This window comes from Alosa pseudoharengus, unplaced genomic scaffold, assembly GCF_046254945.1.
Source record: "Alosa pseudoharengus isolate Yale_2024_CS ecotype anadromous, Long Island Sound unplaced genomic scaffold, YU_APseudo_1.1 YU_APseudo_1.1_scf_17, whole genome shotgun sequence".
Classification (NCBI taxonomy): Eukaryota; Metazoa; Chordata; class Actinopteri; order Clupeiformes; family Clupeidae; genus Alosa; species Alosa pseudoharengus.
The window spans coordinates 25,856,338-25,882,603 of record NW_027468640.1 but is presented as its reverse complement, the minus strand read 5'-3'; the positions used below and the strand labels follow the sequence as shown (position 1 = coordinate 25,882,603).

At 42.6% G+C, this 26,266-nt stretch overlaps 1 protein-coding gene across 4 annotated transcripts; it reads left to right on the top strand.

Annotated features, from left to right (window-relative positions):
• The first annotated feature begins 2,839 nt into the window (after positions 1-2,839).
• Positions 2,840-25,826, top strand: znf638 (zinc finger protein 638). 4 transcript variants are annotated; one of them, XM_076289088.1, is made up of 28 exons: positions 2,855-2,942; positions 4,201-4,277; positions 4,569-4,699; positions 7,331-8,894; positions 9,819-9,880; positions 10,070-10,108; positions 10,257-10,681; positions 10,826-11,043; positions 11,284-11,421; positions 12,102-12,200; positions 12,537-12,601; positions 12,703-13,214; positions 14,047-14,078; positions 14,219-14,353; positions 14,659-14,790; positions 14,916-14,957; positions 15,543-15,674; positions 16,321-16,449; positions 16,543-16,568; positions 16,806-18,366; positions 18,528-18,587; positions 19,570-20,739; positions 20,960-21,065; positions 22,080-22,265; positions 22,876-23,247; positions 23,480-23,602; positions 23,715-23,836; positions 25,557-25,826. In XM_076289088.1, exons 4-28 carry the CDS (start codon positions 7,542-7,544, stop codon positions 25,635-25,637), a joined length of 7,320 nt encoding a protein of 2,439 aa, XP_076145203.1. In that variant the 5' UTR covers positions 2,855-2,942; positions 4,201-4,277; positions 4,569-4,699; positions 7,331-7,541; the 3' UTR covers positions 25,638-25,826. The 4 variants fall into 4 exon arrangements, with proteins under 4 accessions (XP_076145201.1, XP_076145203.1, XP_076145204.1 ...); XM_076289086.1 differs by lacking the exon at positions 4,201-4,277 and having other exon boundaries at positions 2,840-2,942; XM_076289089.1 differs by lacking the exons at positions 4,201-4,277; positions 4,569-4,699.
• The last annotated feature ends 440 nt before the right edge of the window (positions 25,827-26,266 follow it).

The following is a 26,266-nucleotide window of genomic DNA, read 5'->3' as shown; positions in this document are numbered from 1 at the left end:
TACTTACTGACTCTACAATATTCAAATCCCACATCATTTTAGGAGGCATTCCTGCATCAAATGTATTCCAAAACATCAATCATATTTAGAGCACTAAAATTAGTGCCCATTGCGTGTTTTATTCTTTCAAATTTCCTCTGAATATGTGTCTACACTATATGAGTTTTGTAGTCACGACGGTGGTAATGGCAAACTTATAAGCGCAGTAGGTGGTTGATTGATCAAGCTTGTTAACTCCACTGTATTTCAGCAACTAGACATCTGCGCTTGTGGTTGGCAGACAACCAACACTCAAGACGTGTGAGCCATTAACACAACACACGCACACGCACACACACACACACACACACACACACACACACACACACACACACACAGAAACACACACTGAGAAAGAGAGAGAGAGACTGAGAGAGGGGCATGACCCTCTCTAGGTTTATTTATCACATTTGGCATTGGTCAACCTGTGTTGGCTCCAGCAACAGAGGAAATAAACAGGTGTGGCTGTCCTCGGGGAAAGAGGATATCACTAGTGGACTTCAGGGTCTAGGCCAGAATGGCATTAGAAGAAGAAAATGGATGCAGTGCCCGGCTCCCCTATATGCCCTCTAGGATATGTTTTTCCAAATTGGGTACTGTGATGACAGTCTTGGGGTGCTGACAAATACTCGATAAACATTTTAATTTACCAAATGATGAACATTTTAATTTACCTCTCAAACCCTACATTCATACAATATCAAAACTTTGCAGTGTTTTTGGGTGGATGAAGTTAAGTGGAAGGGCTAATATCAAGCTAGCGTTTTGATGTAATATCTCCTGCACTGTACCTGTTTTTTTGTTTCATAATGTTCCCTTCTTTAGGTTATGTTAGATTATCTTAGGGTAGTAAACTATTTGAGTAAAAGGCAAAGTAGGCTAAATTGTTGCAATGAAACAATTAAGTTTAAAATACTTATTCCCAACATTAATCTTTCCAATCCATTTAAGTTTACAGTTTAAGCCACACCACATCAAAATGCTCAGATGCCAGAGCAAGGTTAACACAGTCTGACCTGTAACAAGGAGGCTACACTGGGTCCGCAACTGATGCATTCGTGGAGCGGAAAAACCGAAGACCTGTATGCTCCTTTAGGAGGTGATAAACCTAAATGAGTAGCCTAAGAATATTAGTATTATAGCCTAAAATGAATGTACACAGAGGGCAAAGGACAAAGTTATTCTCTGCAGAGAAGGTTTGTCTGAACACAACAAGTGTTTGTGGTCAGAGAAACATTTGTCTGTCTGTCAGTTCTTTATTTTCCATAACTCAGGTTTTTCTGTTAATGACTATTAATAACCACAGTCTGCCATCTGAAAACATAGCAGTTATAGACAGTTACTGGGGTTGTGACCCCAACTTCACAGGTATACTTGGTTAACAAGAAGACTAAGCAAAACCAGACGGCATTAGGTTACCTGAAGATAGAAAAGTGTCCATTACAAAACCCAAAAACGCTTTGTAAGGCGGATTGATGTCACATCCCTGATTGGTAGCGAAGATGTCAGTCATCTACTGAGGAGGTGAACCCCAGAGCAGTAGAGAAAACAGAGTGGCGACACTCCCATAAGAGACAGTGGAGAGAGATTGCAGTGCTTTTCCATGCCAGTGTCCAGATTATGGACATTAACTTAATGTTCAATCATGAGGTAGCCTGCAAACACTGACAATATACTGTGGAGACCGAATTTGTAACTAATGACTTATTTATAATGTTCAGTGTGGTGAATTTGAAGCACCATGGAGAAGACACTTGACATTAGTGTGACATTGACCTGTTCTGTATGCGGCTTTGTATCTCTAGTTTCAGTCATGTAGGTTATTTTTCTGCACCTTCTCTGGCCTATGATGGTGTGGATAATGTAACATGATCCTTTATCTGTAGACCTCAGCACGTTCTCATATGTCTGCACTCACATGCAAAGCAAAGGGGTCAGGATAGCAAAGGGACCAACAGCCAGCTCAGACTATCCGCACATCAAAGGCTACATATCATGATCATTCTATTGGCAATGACTGCCCTCAGACTTGGACTTGGTTTCAGAGGAGTGACATTTCATTGATTTTAACTTTGAAATCTGTACTCATAATAACTTTCTGTATCTGTATTTCTCAGGGTGACACACGTGATACTGAAAAGGTAAAAATCTGAAAAGGGAAAAAAATCTGTAGGCCTAAGCTATCTCTCTCATTGAGCCAGGTTCAGGCAGCAAATCAAAATGAATGAGAGACAATGGAAGCTTACAAGCAATAAAAATAAACTACTGCATCATAGGTCTGCTCCTCCTTTATCTCTAGTGCAGGTGGAGTGTCTCTTGGGCATTTCATTTCTGCTATGTCTGCAACAATTTATGACCACAGATCATATCTGTCATGAGATGACAAACTCTTCGTATGGTAGCCTATTCATTACCTTCCTCAATCTTGCTGTCAGAATTCGGCTTGAATAGTGCACAACATGACATCCAAAAATATACCAAATTAGACCACACATTACACATAGGCTAAACTACTAAATGGATAGCATGCTTCTACAAAAATAGAGGCAACACTTATAATGTAGGCCTAAGGCTGAGATTTTATTTTATAAGAGACTGCCGCCTCGTGGTAATGTTAACCTTAGATGTTACCAAGACGTTCGGTTCGCTGCAAATTACTCTGTTATAAATGAAAACTAAACAGAGAAAGCTCATTAATGTCTACATTTCTGACAGATCGAGTGAAGATATCTGGTTGAGATTGCTATTCCTGACCTGGTACCACGCTCTGTACTGAACTTGTTTAGTCTATGAGGTACAGACTAGGAGGGGCGTGGTTTCATACGCGCCGAGAAACAGGACAGCTGCTGTTTTGTGGACGTTTTGGGGCCGACGAGGATCCCAGCTCGATCATAATAATTACTGTAAGTGATATTTGTAGTTAATAGAATGTTATATTGGTAGATTTCTTATCTTTTGGTATATAGCACTGACATGTCGCTTTCATTAAAAACTCATAAGGCACTGCAAGATGGCTGCCTAGTTTCACCCGCGCTGCTTGGAAGTTGAGCTAACGTTATCCAGTGTTAGCTCAAGGCCGCTGACTCTTCAGAAATGGAAAGAATAGACATTGGAATTTGACAGTGTTCAGAAATGGGCTAGTCCTACACATACTATGCCATCATAAGAGACTCCACAGCAGTCACCATCACCATGAGAGGTTAAGGTTTAGTCCTAGGTTTCGATTGTTATGGCTAGGAAGCTCACATTAGCTAATGTTAACTTTAGCAAGCATTACGTATCGGATCTGTGTGACTTTAATGTTGGGTTGTTTAATAACGTATACAGATTATTATAATCATTTCGCCGACCTCCTTTGGTTCACTTACTTGTAAACACGAGGAAAAGCGTAAATAAAGGTGGCTTCTGAAGGGAATTCATATTATCAGTTATTGAGAAATCACTCGTCACGCTTGTGTTGGCCTTGCGTTAAGGAGAAGAGGCGCACACAGTGTCAAATGAGGCCACGACACTGACTGTAGGACCTAGTTCGTTGTGAATCCTACTGTCAACGTTAACGTTAAACATGAAAATAATTTTGTTTAAAAACATGCGTGTGTTTTACTTTTAACTTTTCCACACACGTAAATCGTGTTATTAGACCGTAGTAAGTGGCGTCATACTTTGAGGAAGATATGTTAAAGCTGGCGAATAGACAGTATGTAGTTTGTCCATGCGTTTTAGCCTCTGACACGCTATAGCCTTTGTTTGTATCCACATTATTCTAACGTTACAATCAAACGATGTGACAGAGGGGCTGCAGAATCATAGAAAGGGTTAGTCTAAAACCATCAACGTGACCAGTGTTACAATTCTTGAGGGCAAAGGTAGGAAAAGCTTTAGGTTTCTAGTCAAATGTGTTAATCAGATTTCACAGAACAAGGGAGATGGAGAGGAAAGGAAATACGTTTTTGTTCCTATGTGGAAATGTATTTTTTCCATTTCAATCTAAAACTTAAAGGGAAACTTGGCAGGATTTCCCCCTCTTCTGGAGAAATGGTGCATTATTTCAAACTGTGGGCAGCATTAGCATAAGTTTGGCAGAACTATGTGATGTTACAAGGTAAGAAACACGATTTAAAACGAGTTTCTTGTTTCTCACCTCTCTTTCCGGGACGGTAGTCTCAATGTTGCAAGGTTGGTTTTCCGCCTGGAGGCGCTAGGCGCAGCGGGGAAAGTCATCATTTTCACTGGAACAGGTCATTTAACCATCCAAATTATTTCTAAACGGGTTTATTACGTTGAAATAGTTGCCAAGTTCTCCTTTAACTTCAAGCAAATGCATGAGACAAAGCCCAGAAATGAAGGAAATACAAACTCCACATTTAGCACTATTAACTAAAGCTTATCAGAGAATATGTGAAGAACCTAGTAGTCTACTTGAATAACCATTTTAACTTATCCTTTAACGATAATTGCCATTTAAATGTTCTGACTTGTATGTGGGAACAAAATAGAGCGACTGTTTTCTGTTGTATCACTGTTCCCAGGTGGGAATCAATATCCTTGATGATCCTGCGCTTTCACAGCCATTTGGTGAGGGAAATCTCACAGTTAGAGTGTGGACACGACTGTTGACATCCTCCCAACCATATTGTATTTGCAAGCAATAAGGTCTAAGGTAACTTCTGCATATCTCGGGATTAAACATGCATTGCTGGTGTCTGCGGACAGGATAAAGGGCTATTAGATCAGTATCATACGAAAGATTTATTATTTATTTGGTTGAAAAAGCACTGAGGTTGGTATGGCAATAAGCTTTATGGCTTGTCTCGACGAAGTGTGTCCTCCTTACACTGTCTCATTGTTAATGCTCAAAAGGTCAGGTCTACTTCTGAAAATATACGTAGGCTGAAAATATAAGCTAAATATGGTTGCATCAGTTAATAACACCATGTCTAAGAAGCATGATGTGCATGCTGTTTTGCTTTGTATTATGTAACCTTTGTAAATATTACAGATGATTTTGTCCACTGGCAGCACCCAGCCACCGCCATATACTCTGGGTATCTACTTACAGGCTTGCAACTGTGTTTGCATAAGTGGTAGTTGAAGCCAGTTCCCTGTCAACCTGAAAAAAAAAACAATTAGTTCTTTGCCCTATTTTGTCAAGAGGGTTGAAAACAATGTACTTGTCAAAAAGGCTTTTTTCTATTTGAATCAGAGTTACACATGACATACTGCTACTTACAGTGGCCTCCAGAAGTTTTGGAACACATGCTGAAGTTGACTAAAAAGAGGAATAAAAAAATCATCTTTTGGAAATTGATCCTAATGCCTTAATTAGAAAAATGAGGAAAAATCCAACTTTTAAGGACCAATTTTCTTTGTGAATGAATAATGTATCGTAAATAAATAAATGTTCTTCATACCGGGTGCATGAGTATAGGAACGCCTATGTTAAATTCCCATAGAGGCAGGCAGATTTTTATTTTTAAAGGTCCGTTATTTCATGGATCCAGGATACAATGCATCCTGATGAAGTTCCCTTGGCCTTTGGAATTAAAATAGCCCCACATCATCACATACCCTTCACCATACCTAGAGATTGGCATGGTTTTATTTCAGTTAGCCTATTAGCTGGTTTGATTTGCATTGACCTTCATTTATTTTATTCCTCTTTTTAGTCAACTTTAGCATGTGTTCCAAAACTTCCGGAGGGCACTGTATATAGTTAATTGGGTTTTTCAAGGCCAACTTTGTCCAAAATCTTGACTAGTTGAGGTGTAATGATTAATAGATTTAAACTGATACATGTAAAAAGGCAACAAAAGTCAGTACTTTAATCCTTGCAATATTTAAAAGCCAAAGAACTCAACTAGTCAACACTATCTGTCGTGAGGTGTTCAAGGAAAGGGCCTGCGACATACACAGTATGTCGGCAGTGTTTAACCCCAGTGTAGGCCCACCCCCCCATTATGTCAGATAAATCTCAGTATATTTTAATGCCATTGTCAATACTCAACGTAGAGTGGCTTTTTGCGCTGCCAAGAAGTGGAATTTCATCATGTCATTACACTAATATTTCCAATAAAATTTCAGTCTCAATTTTATATATATTTTTTTATATCAGAGACATCTGTTTGAGTAGCTAGATCATATATTGAATCATACTGTGCAGTTTTGAATCATGCTGTGCAGTGTTGGCAATCACTGAATTGTTGCCTCATGAATCAATAATGAATCGCATTGACACATTGATGTAAAGCCTGAAATTGTGTAACCTTCAGTGGATGAACTGTTAGGTTTGAAAGTATGAACGGAATAATGTCCTTATCGAATAAGGACACATCCTTTGATTTTGTCACTGGATTTATTATATACCATTTTTACATTGTTTTTTTTCAACGGGATGTTTACAGTGGGAAGTAATGTATGATGGTGTAATCTACTACTTGGACTAATGTCTTTTATATTTGATGCTATTTTAATAGTCAATGAAACTTGAAACAATGGCAGTGGATAGCCCATATAATTTGGTTGAAAAATTAACAGTGTGAATGATATCTTGACAGTGACCGTGAACTCTTCATTTGTTTGCCACTTTATGGCACAACAATACAGTGTCCAGTTCATAAAATGGCGATTAAAAACTATCCACTCTGGTTTTAGTTTTTTCTTTGATTCGTGTATTTTGTGTAGCTCAAAGCGAAAGTACTTTTTCTGCTCTTCTAAGCAGCCATCTGTTGGTTGATGCATTGGGTTTAGGGATGCGCCGATTGTAAAATTCTGGGCTGATACAAATGTTTGAAATAACACTTTGGCCAATAACCAATGCCGATACCGATATGTATCTGCCGTACTAGTACTCTGCCGTGCTAGGTCCCTGTAGTCTGTTTTAGGCTAAAATCGGAGGAATAACCAAGGGGCGTCCATATACCCCGGAACCTACTTTAGAACCACCTTTGCAATCTTGCAAATTTCACTGAAGGAACTTGCATGAAGTTTGTAAGATTGTTCTTGGAACCAATGTATTATTTACTCTTCCTGTCTGTCCTGTTGTATTTTGTTTGCCTTTTGCTTGCTTGTTTTTTTCTTCTTCAGTGAAGATGTGGAAGCTTCAGTTAAATTCTGCAGAGGCTAGTGACCCAAAGCCAGAAGTTTGTGCGTGTGTGTGTGTGTGTGTGTGGAGAAAAAAAATGGGCGAGGAGAAAGCGATTCCCACGTTTTTTTGCCAGTATTTTGTTTGGATGTGAAGACAACGAGCCAGTAACCCTGTCTGTATGTTGTTTTTTTTCTCCAACTTTTTCAGCTTTGCGTTGTTGTTGGAAAGTTTTCCTGTTGCAAATTCGTTGAACGCCTTTGGGAGCTTAGGGAGCCTGCCTGTCCTGCCCCCTGCCTCCCTACAGTTGGCACAGATTAAGACCCAGTTGGCTTTGCACCAGTTGAATGCACTTGCTGCCACTAACGCCACTGCGGTCCCATCGCCTGCACAGACTTTGCTCAACCTCTTGAAGGTCTCCATGTCTCACCCCATGTACAACCCTGGTGGGGGAGGCTTCTCTGGCTCTCAGAGGCCCATGGTATCCAACCAGTATGGCCTTGGGGGTCAGCCTGGTATGGACATGGGTGGCTCTCGCATCGGACCTGGTGCTGGGCCTATGTCAGGACCACCGCCGGGTATGATGCCTTCAATGAGATCCCAGCAGATGGGTTTTCCATTGGGTCAACGTCCACCACAGATGTCCCAAGACATCGAGTCATCTATTGAAATGCACATCAGAGGAGCCCGAGAGGAAGTTCGCCTGCTCAACCGAATTATGCCCCAGCAACCAAAACCAACTGACCCACGCTTGCACGACGATCCGAGGGAGGAAATGGGTAGTTTTTCTGGACAGAGGGGATCTGGCAGAATGGACGAACAGTCCTCTGCAGATTGGTCGCACTTCCAGCCTCCCAACAAACTTTTTTCGTCCTCTGCTTTGGGTCATTCCTCCTCATCCTCCTCACTATTTCAAACCTCTGGGTTTGGAGGTGGTCCTGGCCCTGGAAGAGGAGGTGTCGAGAGCCAGTCAGGTCCTCGTTCGGGTCCTCCTGATCGTCCTCCTGTTCGCTACACCTCAGAGAGTGCCAGCAGCATCCTTGCAAGTTTTGGCCTTTCAAATGAGGACCTTGAGCTCCTTAGCCATTACCCTGATGATCAACTCACACCTGACAATCTGCCTTTCATTTTGCGAGACATTCGCATTCGCAAGGCCAAGCGGACCATGCCTGACACTGACGATAGATCACCACGCGATCAGAGGGCACAGGAACCTCGGCAGAGCAAAGTAATTGACTATGGACACTCAAGTAAATATGGCTATACAGAGGAGCGCTCAGACTCCTATGGAAGAGATCCACTTCCAAAAGAGTTGCCAAAATACGAGCGAGACATAGGATCTGGACCTTCTTTTGGTGGAGCTGAAATCGCACGGCGGTCCCAGGCAAGTCCAGCAATGCCCATTTCATCGAAACCACCTCCGATGGACCATAGGAATGTCTTGGCCGGCCCTCCTCCTGAACTCAAACCAGCTCCGCCCAGCTCCATGCCTGGAAGAGATCCGGTACCCAAGTCTGCTCCTCCAGCGCCCAGCTGCCCTGTAGTCATGCCACCGACCCATGCTGTTGGTTCCCGTGCTGGCATGATGGTCCTGGGAGATGGCAGTGGAGGTCCCAAGCCCTCCGCATGGTCTCCTGCCTTCCCTCCTCCAAGCAACCCATCAGTCATGAAGAGGCTCCCAACGCCCACTATGATGAATGATTACTCAGCGGCCACACCAAGAATCTTTCCACATACATGCTCTCTATGTAACGTAGAATGTGTCCTGATCAAGGTGAGTATCTACCATTCCTTCAGTGCCTTATTTAAAGAACTGACTGCTCGCTTGCGAAAATAAATTTGTTTGTAAAATCGTGAAAGTGGTAGTAAATTTTGTTTGAAATACTCAATCTGTTCTCCAAGAAGATGAAAAAAAAACTGTTATCAGAGAAATTGTGTTAGATATGATTATCTTGAAAGGACACTTTAATCTTTGTTGGATATTTCTTAATTTGTAAAGAAGATGTTTTTTTTTCTTTCTTTGATTGATTTGATGTTAAATACTAGTTGAGTTCATGTGCTAAAGGTAAAACAAAGACTGTACACTAAAATATGTGCCAGTGATGCACACAAATATTGTTCAAGAAACTCACTCGTGAAAAAATTCACCGAAGAATTTCCGAAGATGAAGTTGAAAAGCCAAATGATGGTGCAGAAGAAGCATGTTTGAAGATTGTGGACTTTTCCTTAGTAGCACCCGAAGATTCTGCATACGTGAGCTAGTTGAACTGTGCTTACTCTTGGGATACGAAGACTGTTGAAGAGGAGACTAAATCCCATAGACTGTGGCATCAGTGAATATTGCTCAGGAAGTAGTCTTTAATCACAGCTGTCAGTTAATCTTAATGCTTTCATGTTAACTAGCTCTTAACTAACTGTATGTTAGCAATGTGTAATAGGATGTATTAGCTCTAGGATGGTTACATAATGTTCTATGAGAGTTGTGTGTATCCCAATGACCTTCCTTTCTAATCTAATCCAATCCTAAATTTGACCACCAAAGTGGATTGTAACTGAACTGAGCAAGAAATTCTGTGAACAAAAAGAAGTGGGTTTTGAACAAAAAGAGATGTGTGTTTATTATGATGTTGATGGAAGCTTTGCAGTTTCTCCTCAATGAATCTGACTTGGTCCAACTTCTTGTGTAATTATCTGATAGGACTGGATAGAACATCAGAACACAAATCTTCATATTGAGAGCTGCCGGCGTCTCAGGAAGCAGTAAGTTCAAAGTGACTACTTTTGGATAGTCTGTAGAGCTTGTTAATGTTAATGTGTGACTGTGTGTGTTGGGCTACATGTGCAACAACAATAGGAGTCTTGCTGAGTGTTCGTTATTTATAAGTAAGTACAGTACATTTGTAATGATTGTAATGTAGTAATTGATACTCACCTACTGTCTGTTTACAGATATCCGGACTGGAATGTGGACACACTTAATGTTCCCAGGTAACTTGAACTTTTTGAACTTTTGTTTGGTTGGAGTTTTTTTTTAGCATTTCCATGCTGTTACCTATCATAATTGTAGTACTATATTGTAATGAGAATGAGGATATTGTAATGATTTTCCTCACTGTTTCTTACCACCCTATCTCAGAAATGAGTCCAAACCACCTGTGGAGCACCGCAGTCCAAAGCGGCGTTCAAAATCCCGGTCTCATTCATGGACGAGATCTCCTAGTCCAAGACGACATCATGGATCCACAGGCCGTCGGCCTCGCTCCCGCTCCCGCTCCCGAAGCCCAGGCAGGTACCGGCGTTCCCGGAGTCGCTCCCGCTCACCTCGGAGGTCGTCCCGCTCAAGCCCCACTTCCCACGGCCGCCGGCGCTCCCGTAGCCCACAGTCACACCGCTCCCGCTCCCCTCCATCGCGTCGCTCCAGATCCCACTCCCCACGGAACTACGGCAGGCGCTCTCCGCCTCGCTCTGGCCGTAGGGTGAGTCCGCGGAGGCCCAGCCCACATCGCCGACCAAGATCCAGCAGCAGTGAAAGATTGGCCAAGAAGCTCATTGAGTCCTCTGGTAAGAATGGCACCAAGAGCAGTGCTACTTTTGTTGTCCTTTATTATCAAATATTTTTGCTCCCACCCCATTTTATAATATTTAAACTCAGTGCACGCTGTTCCTACCGAACTCTGCTCACACGTTGCATGTAATCCTCTACAGCTGGGTTGAACATCAAGGACAGCAGTGCGCTGGAGGCCGTGGTGAACTCTCTAGCTCCAACTCTACTTGCTGAGTTGGCCAAGAGGAAGAGTGCTGTCGTCTCATCCTCGGCCTCCAGGGATGGCGGGCGCAAGCGGACGCCTTCTCCTTCCCCCAAGAGGACCTCCTCCAAATCCAGTAGCTCCTCCACAAACAAGTCCACTGGCTCCTTCACTAAGGTATGGCAGCTTGAAAGGAGCATTCTGGCCAATTTTAACATAGATCTCTGTTTCTCAAGGTCATCAAGTACTGTTGGTATGGGAAAAGAATTGGTGCAAACTATCTCGAGTTGCAGCAGCTTAAGCTAACTAGCAGCTAAATTCATTCATAACTTTGCAAATATATTTGTTTGTCGTTTTGTATTTGTGTATATTATTTAATGGTAAATTGTGGTTCTTTATATATATTTTATTCTTCAGAAAAAGGCTGGTCCGGGTACAGCTTGCCTGCTCCGGTTCAAAGGAGTGCCTCACAAAACTACCGACCAAGAGCTCGTAGAGGTTATCCAGCCTTTTGGGAAGATCAACCATGCCTTTGTGATTAAGGCTATCGAAGAGGTATTTAAAGAGAGTACTCAAGTGTTGGTGTAACACTGTGCAACAATTTATAACTTTTTGTGCCATGTTTTATATGAGCAACTGCTTTTGGCATGGTCATTAAAGAAATACTGTTGATGTTGTATGATTATGTAAAGGACAGATATTAAACACAGCTGTCCTTCCCACTAGCTGCCCTGGCCATGCACTATGCATTTTTTTAATTTATTTTTTTGTTCTTTTTGCTAGTTATGAAGTTATGAACTTGTCATCTCCAAAAACTCTTTACATCTACTCACTTGCCTCCTCTATTCATGTACAGTACACTGCCGCTCAAAAGTTTGGGGCCACTTAGAAATATCCATTTCACCCCATTATAGACCGAATACCAGCTGAGATCAGTTGCATTGTTTTTTTAATCAGGGCAGCAGTTTTCAGATTGCATTACATAATTGCAAAAGGGTTCTCCAATGTTTTGCATTAAAGACCAGCCATTTATGTCTACAACAGTCATTTACAACATTAATGATGAAAACAAGGACATTTCTAAGTTGTCCTTGCGAAAGACCTGCAGTATAATCTATAAAGGTGTGCAGGGCTCCTTTCTACCATTTATGTATGTTTTACGGGCCTCAGGTTGGTAAATGTATATAATTAAAGGCCTCACATATCCACTCAAAATTGTTTTTCTCTGTCCCCAGGCCTCGGTGTGCATGGAGAGAGAGGAAGATGCCAGAGATTTGGCAAACTTCAAGAACCTGAGGATCCATGGCAGGTTGATCACCATCTGTAGGGAGGAGGTATGGGAGGATTCTGCACTTTGCTTGAAATTTTCGTGATTTCGTGAAAATATTTTGTCCAAAAAATCGGACTTGGTGTGTACGGGCCTTTACCCTTAATCCGGTACGGGAATGTTGGAAATGGAACATTCCAAAGAATATCTGGATTCATTCAGAGCCTTATAGGTAGACCTCTCTCTTGGGCTCTGGGTTCATTGAATTCAACATGGAATTTTAGAACCTTACAATGTTGCTGAACAGAATCTTCTGTTAGAATGTTCAAAACTCTCCTGCTGAAGGGTTTAATGCCTTCAGCCTTTACGTCTCAGTTTCACTCACATACATCTCTTTGTCTAGGAGCTAACGGATCCTAGAGCACGACCTGCTGGCAGAGAGGAGAGGAAGGTTATGGTTGTAAAAAAGTTAGTACTGCATTTCTTTTTTTAAATAAAAATATATATATATATATTTTTTTTTTAATTATTAATCTAAGGTCCTAATATATGTGTTGTTTCGTTTAAAGGAAAGACACGGGCATGAGTAGAGCACCTCCGACAAGGCTGCTAGCCAGACCCCTAGGTAGAGGAGGTCTCCCTCCTCTGATGGGGTTGGGAAGGAGACCTCCTCTGCTCCAGAATCCTGCAACTGGCCCTGTGAAGCCAGGCAGGTACCCTGGAAAGACAGGCCAGGCTGCAGGAAAGGATAGCAAGACTGCAGGAAAGGCAAGCCAAACCACTGGAAAGGCGAACCAGACCCCTGGCAAGGCAAACCAGACCACTGGAAAGGCGAACCAGGCCCCTGGAAAGGCTAACAAGGCTAACCAGGCCCCTGGAAAGGCTAACCAGGTCCCTGGAAAGGCCAATCATACCCCGGGAAAGGCCAATCAGACCCCGGGAAAGGCGAAAGCGGGCCAGACGGCAGCTAAAGCTGGGCAGAATTCAGCTAAACCAGGCCAGACCGCGGCCAAGCCTCCTCAGACCACGACAAAGAGCGGTCCAGCGTCCCAGACTGCTAAAGCTAAACCTCCCCCTAAAGGTAAGCCTTACTCTAGGGCTGGGCGATTTACCGAATATACTCGATATATCTCAGTTTGCTGTACGTGAGATACATTAAAGTGTTATCGCAAAGTGTTTAGTATTTCACCGTCAACCATGTCATTTATCAACCAATAACCAAACGACTAATTAAGTAATGCACCACACCATTACCTTACCTTCTATCCGATGAAAGCCATCATCATTCATATGGAGACATATTAGATTAGATTAGATTAGATTCAACTTTATACAATATCAGTGATGGATTAAAACAAACAAAATGTATTTGTAAAGTTAACTGCAAAAAGAGAAATGAGTTAACAGTTTATCCTGAAGATTGGACAGAAAAAAGAAGAGGGAATGATCAAGCCAAATAACAGGCCCTGATGAATGCTTTTGCTAGGCTAAAATAAATAAACGAGTGTACTCTATTTAGGTGTGTTGACATTTTTGTGTGTACACTTTTCTGTATGAGAATTTTTTACTGGCAAGAATTCAAAACTACTTTCACCCCAGCTTTTACATGCAAATATATAATAGAAACCACCTGTGAATAATCAAGAATGTTTTAATGCAGATATTATTTGCAGGGATTGGACTGGTATGATTTAAAACATCACAGGGTGAAAGTGAGAATTCATAAATTCTTTTGGAGTAGATTTCTAAATAATCAAGATATATATCGTGAAATAGACTATATCGCAATATTATTTTTCAGGCATATCGCCCAGCCCTACCTTACTCCTAGTCGAACTTTTTATGTCTATCTGCCTGTTAATCGCTGTCAAAATTATGGTGATTTCATAAAATGTTTTTTTTGTTTTTAACAGAAACACCAGCTGTGAAGAAAGTTGTCAAAAGGGTAAGCCAGTTTGAATTTTTTGCAGCATTATTAAACTTTTTAGCTGTATGGATAAAGCCGATTCTAGAGTGCTACTCGGTATAATCTTTCGTATGAAGTGAAAATGCATAGTGTGACATTGCTATTGTCTCTGCTGTCAGGAAATCCCATGGAGGAAGAATGTGATCGCAATATCTGGTATTCCTACTAGTGGGGTAACAGAAGAACAGCTTTTGGACTTGGCTAAACCACATGGCTGCAATACTGTACCCATCATTGCTGTCAACCAGGGAAAGGTACACACACACACACACACACAAACAGCCACACAGCCTATTTGCTTTGCTGTATAGTTACATTTAATATGCATGAACTTGCTTTTTGATTGTTTACAATTTGATTATAATGCATAAGTAAACTGAATGCGGAATCTGACAAAAAAGAGCCTACAAGTCACTACTGCACCTTAGATGTAGCACTAGACATAGTTGTGATACATGGTAACATTACATGCATTATACATAGTTGCATATGTATGTGAAATGTGATTCCTTAGTTCTTAGTCAGACAGTCTGGTTATTGTTGTTTTGTTGCTATTCAGGCTTTTATTGAGATGCCCACTATGGAGGCTGCTGAGGCCATGGTCAAGGCATATTCTGAGACGCCTGCAAAAATTGAGGACGCCCAGCTGACCCTCTCAATGATGACCACACCCATCGACCTGAAATACACGGTGTGTTGGAATAGCTTTTCCTGTTGTAAAAACACCTGAACTGACATGCCCCCAAATTCTCTTGGATTCTATATATGGCTTGAAACACAGTCTCATAACACAGTCTGATTTTGCCTTGGTTACAGGAATCAGTCTTCAGAGTTCTGATGGGTATGGCAAAAACTGAGGTAAGTGTTAAATCATGGACATGTTTACATGCATGCAGTTATAATGGAACCACACTAACCGCAATTTGCCACTATTAGTAGGCAGACTGCAAGAGTTGATGCAGGAAGCAGTTGTAGGCAGATAACAGACGCGAGTTCAAATTCGCAAACATAGGCGAACATTCAGGAATATTTGGCAAATAGTTTTCTGTTTGTTTTGAGTTCTCCATGAATGTTTCTGAACACTCGCAAGCAGTTTGAGGAGGTAGTTCTCCGCGAACATACATGGGAGCTGGACGAAGGGGTTACCATGTTTACACAAAATTGTGCAAATTGAACTGTTCAGAGAAAGCATGTTTGCTGCGAATGTTTGAACACACCTCAGTTGTTGGCGGTCTTTAGCAGACCTTGCGTTACATTCATTGTATCTGTTTTTCACTAGCTTGTGAAGTGCAAGTTTTGTTGTTATTTGAGGGACAAAATCCCTCTTTCCAAAAGCCCGTTCATCAGCTTGTGTTGTACTCCAAGGTTGCTTATGTTTGGATACGTTTTCAAGTTTCAAGTCTTTTTAAAAACATTTCTTATTTCTCTGTCCGGCCATCACAGGAAATCGCCACTCTGCCAGAGCGCCTCCTGATAGTTTCGAACGTGCCTGTTAGCAGCACGGCTGTCTCGGAGATTTTGGAGCTCGTCAAGCGCTTTGGTGCCTACAAACAGGCTCTGCCTCTCAATAAAAGGGTATGCGTGCAAGATTTACATGTTATGCCCTGCTCGACTCAGTGTTTCCCAAAACCAAAGATGATGTCCGGAAATGGCGTGTTTTGTTTAAGAAGCTTAAGTTTAAGAAGCTACAATCAGAGAATTTTGAGATATTTTCCTTGATGATGAATCACGATACAATGATACAAATTGATTACATTACCAAAATAGTTGCCGATTGATTTTGTAGTTGTCAACTAATCGAACAATTGTCATAGCCCTATTTCCAAATCAACATATTTCATTCAGACACTTACACACTCACTTAAATGCCAATATGCAATTCAGATAGCTCCAGAGAGCTTTTGAGAAGACGGGTGTAAAAATATTTTGCTGACAAGTCATCTTTAGAAAGTGTTGTGCAACAAAAATTATGTACAACTTCAAATCAATTTGGCACACAAGATTGTAGTTTCTTCGCACTCAGTAATCTTTTGTACCACACGCAATAATAAGCAAAATGCTCTTCCATAACTGCCACTGGTAGTAGTTGATAACAAATAGCACCTTGCTATTCCCAGTGCAGTAATTGTTGTAATCACAAAGCTAACTGAAGTGAACTACACACCACAACTCTCCATATGCATAGTTTCTGAATGCTCACTCTCATCCTGTCTTGTGTCAGATTATTTTTGAGATGGATACCCCTGCCATTGCCAGAACTGTTCACAACCGCTTCAAGAAGTTTCCCTGTATCATCCAGAACAATCCCCTTAACTTCACCCTGGCTAAACCTCTGAAGCCTGCAGAGGAGGTATGTCTTGTTTCTCTTTCAATATCTGTGTCCTTTGCTTGTGCTGGTGTAAACCAAAAAACTCATTGCATTATATATGTCTTCATCTTACAGGTCAAAAAGAAGAAAGGAGCTAACAGGTGAGCTTTCTTGATAAATTAAAACATTTGTTGTCACAGTTTTATAACCTTCTATCCAGTTATACTGTGGTAGGGGTGACACATTTCTTTTTAACCAGTTAAGTATCTCTTGCATCTATAAAAGTTCTGCACTATAAGGAGTTTGAGCCTGCATCCATTCCCACACTTGTATGCTAATGTGAAGTAACTTAACAAATAACTAACTAAACAAACAACAACTACTGTGTTAATTTACAGTAACAAAGCAGGAGCTAAGCCTGTTGATACAAGCAAGAAGGCTGTGCCTACAGCAACAGATACAGCAACAGCTACAGCTACAACAGCTGAAGATGAGGCCAAACAGGCTAAGACACCCGCTGCTACAGGTGAAGCCATTCCTGTGGAGGCAGCATCCATTGCTGTCACAACAGCTCCTCCATGTGATGATACCCAATCAGTGACCCCTGAGGCCACTGCTAGCCTGCCCCCCAGTGATGCTACCCCTGATCCTACCACAACAACGGTTCCTCCCAGTGATGACAGTTTGGCAGTGGCAGCGACCCCTGCCAGTTTGGCAGTGACCCCTAACGTCTCTGAAGCAACAGAAACCCCCTGTGAGCCTGCAGCTGAAGTGACCCCTGATGTCACCGCCACACCATCCACTGAGAGAGTCTCCACTCCTCCCGCTGTTGTTACGGACTCGCACCCAGATTCCACACCTGCTCAAGAACCCCTTGCTATAGCCGAGAAGACCGAGGCCTCGGCTGAGGATGCAGGCATCACTGAGACTGCCAAGACTGACACTCAAGTGCTCACCCAAGAGGAAAACCTTTCCAAGGATACTGCCGCTGAAGAGCCTGCAGTGGAAGCCTCGCAGATCGAGGAGGATGCACCCGTGACCACGCCGGTCACAAAGGACGTTGAGTCACGCCAAGACAATCAGGAGCATACAGAGACCTCTCCCAGTGCTGAACCAATGGAAGTGCCTATGCAACAGAGTGAAGCGAATGAAGAGAATGCAGGGGTGGAACAGGATGCTGTTGCTAATAGCAACAGTGTAGAGATTACTAAGGCTGCGGCCTCCCCTTCCGTAGCCATGGAGACGCCAAAAATCTCGACCGAAGAAGCAAAACAGGGTAGTGAGGACAAACAGGATGACCGTGTTGAACCACAGCCAAGCAAAGACAAAGAGTTGGCCAATTCAGAAGAGCCCCCATGTGGTTCGTCCAGTTCTTCCAATCCACCACCAGCTCCAAGTGAGGAATGCAGTGCTCCTCCAGGGGAAAAACCAGCGGCGGTGATCCCGGCGCCACCTGATGGCGGGCCGGTATTGGACTTCCCTCCGGTCACCCAGGAGATCCTGAGAGCTCTGGAGGCAGCCGTGCACCAGTGCCGCATGCAGTCCTCCTTGAGGCGGGCCGAGGAGGAGGCCAGGCAGAAACAAGCCGAAGCAGAAAAGAAGAACTCTGCCAGTAATAAGCCAACTACCCCAAGCAAGACAACCACCCCAAGCAAGACAACCACCCCAAGCAAACCCGGCGCTAAGCCCAGTCCACAGGAGAAGAAAGCACCAGCGACAGACGTCAAGAAAGCCCACACTTCTTCCACAGGTGGAGGTAACGGACGCGGACGGAAAGACTCCAGTCCAGAGAGAGATTCCCGGCAACAGAGCAGGAGTCGGGCAGGCTCGGACGAAGAACAGCTGCCTACATCCCGGAGAGGAGGATCGTCCAGCTCCTCATCCTCACGAAGAAGCAGGCAGGACAGTAGCCCTGCCACCAAGACGAGCAAAGGACGCGAAGATGATGGCAAGCACAAGGTAAGGGTTCGAAAAACTGTAATTTTTTTTATAAACAAAACAAAAGCGGTTATTCATAAGCTTAAAATTGTTCATAAACAAAGTAATCAAACCTAATATAATACGACAAATTCTTTCATTTGAAGCCAAACTCTCACGAAGGTTCTTCCGTTTCTTCACAGAGCCACAGCACTAGCAGAAGCACACGCTCATCGAGTAGCTCCAAAGACAAGAAGGAACAGGTGAGGATTGGATATTGATGTTATTGACTACTAATCGGACTAACACACTCAAAACACCTCAGTGTAAACTAACTCAACCAGGTGCTAAATCCTCCTGAGCGTCAAAATAAACTTTGTGTCTCAGTTCTCTTCAGGAGGATAGCACTCTCAGTTCTCCCCACAATTAAAGGAACCGTATGTAAGAAATGTATTTCAATTAATCATAAAATGGCCCTGATATGTCACTAGACATTAAGAAATCATGTTAATTTCAAATACTTATATCACTGACAACAGTAGTCCGGCCAGGATATTGTAATTTAAAAAGTGAAGTTGCAGCCCTCAGCTGATGTTGATGTTGACATGTTGTGTTTTGGCCTGATGCGCCACCCTCCACCTATCTACTAATCACAAATCACTAATCAGTAGTGTTTCGGCATCCGGGTAGCCAGCTCTGCCAGTCAGGGGGGAGGGGGAGGGGATACACCGCTCTAGAGTATTTTGAAAGTGATTGCAGTACCAGTTTTGGCCACAATCTTACATACGGTTCCTTTAAAAAAATGTTTTAATGAACTGAGAGTGCTATCCCTTATTCACAAAGTTTGTTACTGACTATTAATGACATACAAGGGAGTTGGTGAAAGGTATATGACTGTAAATTTATAGGTACATATTCCTAGGCACCCAAACCAGTTTCATGCATGCGAAGTTGACCGGTTTCACAGGATTCTGTAAAAGTCAAACATTTGGGAGTTCTCATTAGTAGCTGCTGTGTTACGAAATAATGAAAAGCATTTTGTAGACGTGTCCTTTATGGACCCTTTCAAGAGAGTTCCATTATCAGCATCATAGTTGGCCCCACAAGACTTCCGTTTTAACATTCCATATGTTATCTTAATGCAGAGGAAGTAGATTGGGGCCCAAATAGAATGTTCAAGCATAGTTTTTGTTTACCTTGTTGAAAGGGTCTATAAGTAAGTATGGGAATCTTGTGCCCTTTCAGGTTGCTGTTGAACAGCAGCAACAACAGCAGGAGGAGGAAGAAGAGGAGGATGACTTTTTCCCCTTTAACATGGATGAGTTTGTTACTGTGGATGAGGTCTGCGACGATGCTGAAGAAGAACCAGCCGAAGTTCCAGCCGAAGTTCCTGAGCAAACCTCAAAGAGAAAGAGATCTGACTCCCCCCAACCTGTTGAATCCTCCCCACCTCAGAAGAAGCTGGCTGCAGCCTCTCAAAAGTCTCAAAAGCCCCCCACCCCAGTCAGCAAAGGAAAACAGGCAAAGAAAGCCACTCCCAGAACATCGTCACGCAGAACTCGGTCCAGTGTCGCCACAGAGTCAAAAGAAGACGCGGAGGATGTGCCAGAGGCAGAGGTGCAACCCGACTCCTCAAAGCCGAATGGCGATGAAGCTGAGGAACCGAAGAAAGACCTTCCCAAGACTGACGCAGCTGCTGCTGCTGCTGCTGTTGCTGTTGTTGGTGCAGAAGACCAACAGGGGGCAGTAGAGGATGCCAAAGTGGCTGAGGTAACTGTAGAAACTGCTGCAAACTCTGACTCCTCAGAACAAAATCAGACACAAGAGGTCAAAGTTGAGGTAAAGATTGAGGAAATTTCCCCTCCGCGGCCAGTGACCAATCTGGAAGTGGATCATGTCGCTATAGAGAATGTGAAGACTGAGTCCTCTACTTTCCTGCTGTCAGAAGAAACTGAGGTTGCTGTGAAAGGTACTGATGCAGTGAAGGTGGAGGAGTCCGCAGACATGGAATTGGCTACTGGGAAGACCGAAACCCAGGCCTTAAAGGAAGAGACCTCGGAGGCTGTGAAACAAGAGGAGAAGAGTGACCTCTCAGTTGCAGGCCATCCCAACCCAAATGTGCTGGTCACGCTGGACGAGGTCAGCGAGGGTGAGGAAGACTTCCCCAATGATGGCGAAGATGACGCTGAGGAGGAAGAGCGCCTGAAGAGGCAGGCCGGGGAGGATCCCGAGGGGCTGGTGACGGTTGACGAGGTCGGGGAGGACGAAGGGGAGAATCTGGAAGAGCATTTAGTCACCTTGGATGAAATTGTGGCAGATGAGGAGGAGGATGGAGAAAGTGAACAACCAGCACTTTGTTCAGAGACCGCCCATGATAACCAAGAGGAGGAATCAGGGGATGCTTTAAATCCTGAGGTTAGTAGTTTTACTTAACTGCTAACTGTTACTTATGGCTCTATGATTGACCCTTTTTCACATAAAATGGAAGGATTAGCCCTTTTTTAACATGTCTTGGTGTTACTTATTTGCCGCTGCAAAGGTTGGGATCTGAGATCTTATTTAGATAAGATAAAGGGTAGCATTCTGCATTTATCCTTCGACTCTTTGATTCATTGTTCACCTTGTCCCCTCACAGACTCTGGTGACGCTGGATGAGGCACATGGAGACGATGACGAGATGGAGGAGGAAAAGCTGAAGAAGGATGTGGAGGAGGACACCACTGTGCCTTCAGACGGCATGGGTGAGTAGAGCATGCAGAGTGATCAGGAAAACCGCCCTGTACCCTATAAACTTAAGTATAAGTATATATACTTTTTTGATCCCGTGAGGGAAATTTGGTCTCTGCATTGATCCCAATCTGTGAATTAGTGAAACACAGCACACAGTGAGGTGAAGCACACACTAATCCCTGCGCAGTGAGCTGCCTGCATCAACAGCGGCGCTCGGGGAGCAGTGAGGGGTTAGGTGCCTTGCTCAAGGGCACTTCAGCCGTGCCTACTGGTCGGGGTTCGAACTGGCAACCCTCCGGTTACAGGTCCGAAGTGCTAACCAGTAGGCCACGGCTGCCCACACTTGAAAGGCTTTCAAAGTTTACAATACTTTGATTTATTTGTAGGGACACTCTCCACACTACCACCGAAGTGTAAGGCTATTTTGAACCAATTTATTTTGACGTGGCCCCGTGCCTGCTGCTACAGTATAATAAACTATAACAGGCTTTGTGCAGAGACAGAAGAGCTGGATGGTAATCTGCACTCGATTGCTCTTTTTCAGCCAACAGCTGTTGTGTCTCACTAACTGACTGAAATTGAATTTCACGGTCTGAAACTGAATTGTGAGAACTGAACGTTGAAGTGCATAGAGATGGGATTTTCAGTGAGGATCATGTATGTGTCAGAGCAAATGAATTCAATTTCAATTTCAAGTTTATGAGATTCAGTTACAAACTTATGAATTCAATTTCCAAATATACTATTCAGATTGGGTTTTTCAATACAATTGCTCAAATTCAGCCATTCAAATGCAAATACAAAATATTTAGATTCAGTTTGAAGTGGCACAAGAATCGCTTCATTCCTGGGTTTGGAAAAGACTGCATAACCTAGATATTCAGTATTATTTGACAAAACTACTGAATTTTGTTCAGAAAAAGAAGTGTAGTTGAACAGCTCTTAAGACCAACATTGAAAAGCCTGTGTTGAAAACCTGCATTCAAAAACCTGTGTTTAAAAGCATGTGTTCACTCTGAATCCAGCTGAGCCTCCAGTGTCCCCCGGGATTGACGAGGTGGCGAGGATGAACTTTGTCACTGTGGACGAGGTGGGAGAGGAGGATGACGAGCAGCCGCCACAGCAACCAGCTCCTGAAGAAGAGGAGCAGGGGAAGGAAGTAGTCAGCACAAGGAAAGCCAGAGCCAAGAAGAGAGCACGGCAGACTCCAGGTGAGGTTTCGTCTGAATAATCCACCTTCAGATATTGCCCTCATTAGATTACGGAATGACCTGTATACATGTAACCAGAGACTTTCTAATGAGGAGACGCCACACTCAAAGAATGCTCTATAGAAATGCATGGGTTTCGTTCGTGACACAAATATGGCAATAGTCTACACATATCCCGTCCCTTCCTGTATGCCTCCCAAATAGCCTTAGTTGCGGAAATGGCCTTAAATTAAACAAACAAACAAACAAACATCCTGTATGCCTCCCCATTCACTTGAGTAGGAAAATAGCTGCCCGAAAACTGCCCAAAGTGCATTACCAAGATGGCCACCGAGTGGGGGGACTTGCCTATAAGGACTTAGATGGAACCCCTCTGTGGACTAGCAGTTTTGTTGTTGTTGGTTGTTTTTGTTTTGTTCTACTATGTCCTGTCTGTTCAAGCATTCTATGTGTCTGTTTAGAAGCAAAAACTTTTTTTAAAATAAAATCATTCTCTTAAAACATTGCTCTCATGGATACAGTCTTAACCCCACATGGCTTGTGCGCACATTTAGGTTCTCCTTACATAAAACCTTCAACTGTGAACTCATTTTGTCACCTTGGTCTTTAGTGAGGAAGTCAACACGTGGCAAGAGGGGTGCAAAGCCTAGTGAGGAGGTGGAGGAGGAAGAGGAGGAGGAGGAGGAGGAGCAGCAGCAAGAGAAGAAGAGCCCAGAGAAGACCTCTACTCTCCCCCCAACGGAAGAGGCACCCTCAGCCTTGGAACAGCCTGAGGACAATGAGCCCAAACCTGCTTCGTTGTCCTGTGAGACCCAGAATACAGATACCTCATCCAAAGAGTCGAAAGAGGAGGGGACGTCTTCGGGGCAAGAGGCAAAGGGTGGCCTTGAGGATGTAAAGGAACAGGATGCCAAGTTCTTGGCAAAATTGGAAATGCCTGTTACCAAGGAGGACAAGGCAGATGTTAGAGCTCCCATCAAGGGTGAGGCATTTTTTTTCTCTTCAGTATCCTTTATGACAAGCAGGTGTGTTGAAGTAAGTCAGAAGCAAGTTGGCACTTAGCGCTAGATTAATATCAAGGTCGTTGAAGATTTCAGTCGAGTAATGGACTGGCCACCAGGAAGATGGGGAATGCTTTTGTCTTACTGAATATGGTGATGTCAGTGCTTATTTACCAGGTTGTAACTCACTAGATTGTTGTAATCTTCATGCAGTGGAGTCAAAGCAGAGGAGGGAAGAGGAGATGGAAGCGGAACCAGAGGTTAAGAGGTCCCGTTCGACATCACCCTTGAACGCAGACTTCACTATGCCTCCTTTCAAGCCTGATACCCCAGTCGGTATGAAAAAAAAAAACAACACAAGATCACATGCATACAGGAGAGAGCAAAATATTGTACTGTATTTGTACTGCTGTGTATTTGCTGCAGCATTGACTGTGTTTATCTGCAGGGGTGGACTTTGTGGTGCCTAAAACGGGATTCTTCTGTAAGCTGTGCTCGCTGTTTTATGGCAGTGAGGAGACTGCCAAGAAGAGCCACTGCAGCAGCCTGCGTCACTATCAGAACATGGAGGTAACTTGCCAGCTATTCCTTTTAGATTCCCTTTTACACTAATGAGAATTGATGGCAGTTGACACCTTAGGGTAGTGCCAAACTACCAAAAAATGTTAGTCATGCTGCATTAGTTTGATAACTTTCCCCCTCGATATGCATTATTGCATTGTTATACATGCATCATAACAAACTCTCAGTAAACATATATAACAAATAACAAGTCAATACACCCCCTATATAATCAACAGGGAAGTGAAATCCAAGGTATTCAAGTGTGTGTGTTTTTTTTTTTTTTTTTCATTATCATATTAGCCATACACTTGATTGTAATAAATAATCAATTATCAATTCACTTTTCAATTAATAAAAAGTTAGATTTTATTAGTTTACACTAGTTTAAATACAATCTCAATACAAAAGAGAAGAAACATACGCAAGGCATAATGGACAGCATTGCATTTGGGTATCAGAAAAATATTGCACGTTTGAGGTCGTAATGCGGCCACAACGCAAAGCGATAACCTCAAAGTGCATTATATTTCTGATGCCCGAACGCTATGGAGTCCATTGTTCCACTTATACCACAGATACCACATTTGCATTGTGTTAATTTAGTACTATAATTTCCACCTTTTGATCATGCAAACTGTCTTGTTTGTAGAACTACTACTTTCTGCCACACATGACTAATTTCTCAACTCACAGGACAAACTGTGTTCTAAATGGATGGTTGCTAACTCCAGTTGTTAGTTCCATATCTCTCGTTGTCAAGCTAGCATATCCCAAGATTCTGTTGAGCCTTAGATTTGTAAAATGACTTAATCCAAATGCAAATAATATGCACTGACATTTCCATCTTATTTTAGACATGTAGATCACAGTATCAGGTCATGTATGCTTAATGAGATATATGTGGAGTACATAACAGAATTAAATCTCATCTACGTCTTTAGCAACAAAACCTGGTATGCTGTGTTTCATCATTAATCCATTCTTAATATTCATAACAGCAAAATCAATTTCAATCTGAATCTGAACCACTGATAGCTGTAGAAGTGTGGAAATCAGATGTTTGATCAAATGTTTTTTTGCCAACATGCAGGTTAACTATTATTGTTTAGACACTCCGGTGTTCAAACAATCTAATTAGACTTTAGTACTACAGTAACTAATTTGACTCACACATTCATACCTGGCTTGTACAACCTATAATATATGTGTGCATTCTATAACAAGAAGAAGCTTGTGAGCACAGTTGGATCACATGCAAAATAAATCGCTTTTACTTATGGTCAGTCCCGGATGCAGTTAGTTTGGGCAATAAGTCAAACTCATGGTTATACTGTGTGGCCATGTGCTTTGCTGTTAAAAAGGGGTAATCATTTAGGTGCACCCCAAATATTTAGGTTTTAAAAAGTGTGTACTGGGGTGGTGTGGTGCAACTGGCTACAGAGCCCGTACCACAGTCCGGTCCAAGTGCCCCCGGGGACCCGGGTTTGAGTCCGAGTCTGAGCCGTGTCATTTCCCGATCCCACTCCATCTCTCTCTCCCACTCGCTTCCTGTCAGCCTCTAAACTATTCACTGTCCTGTCCCAATAAAGGCAAAAAGCCCCCCAAAACGGTGTACTATACATGGATTAATATAGTAAATAATCAGGTAGTCTGTAGTGGCATTGAGATCTTGTCTGTGGCAGCGGTTAAGTAACTCTGTTTTGTTTTTCTTGTCTTGCTCTCAAAGAAATATTACCAGAAACTGAAATCTCAGCAGAAGACGAGCAACTCCAAACAGACCTCCCGTCCCGGCTCAACGTCCGAATGATCATCATTGCCCACTTTAGCAGCCTTTTACTGTCATCTATTTGTCTCTATCAGTTTTGTGGGTCCAATACTATTTTGATGTACATTTCATTTATTTTAAAAATAAATACAACTGTTAAATATAAATGGTTATGAGATTAATGACATGAATGGAGATGTCTTATGAAATAAAATGTTTTATTTAGACCTCGCATGTCTCTTGCGCATTTATGAAATTGATATCAGTTAGCTTCAATTGACATCCGGATCTCCTTGTATGGGCAAAGATGGCTGACATTTAGGGATGTAGTGGAGGCTAAACGCAAGCAGTTTATCCACCCTTTAAAACAGGGGTCTCAAACTCAAATGAGCTGGGGGCCAATTCTGCCAACGTCATCTGATTGGAGGGCCGGCTATTTCTGAAAATGCAATGTTCTTTTTTTCAAATACCACACAAAACTGCAAACAGAAAGTGCAAGTGTTTTTATCTAGTTTTAGACACCTGTGCTAGCAACCTTAGCTTATAAATAAAAATATTTTAACATTTTTAAACCTGGCAAACTATAAGAAAGCAACACCATTGGATTTATATATCTAAATTTCAAAAGGCCATGGCTTGAAAGTGGTCAGAGATAAAGTCCTACTGTAAAT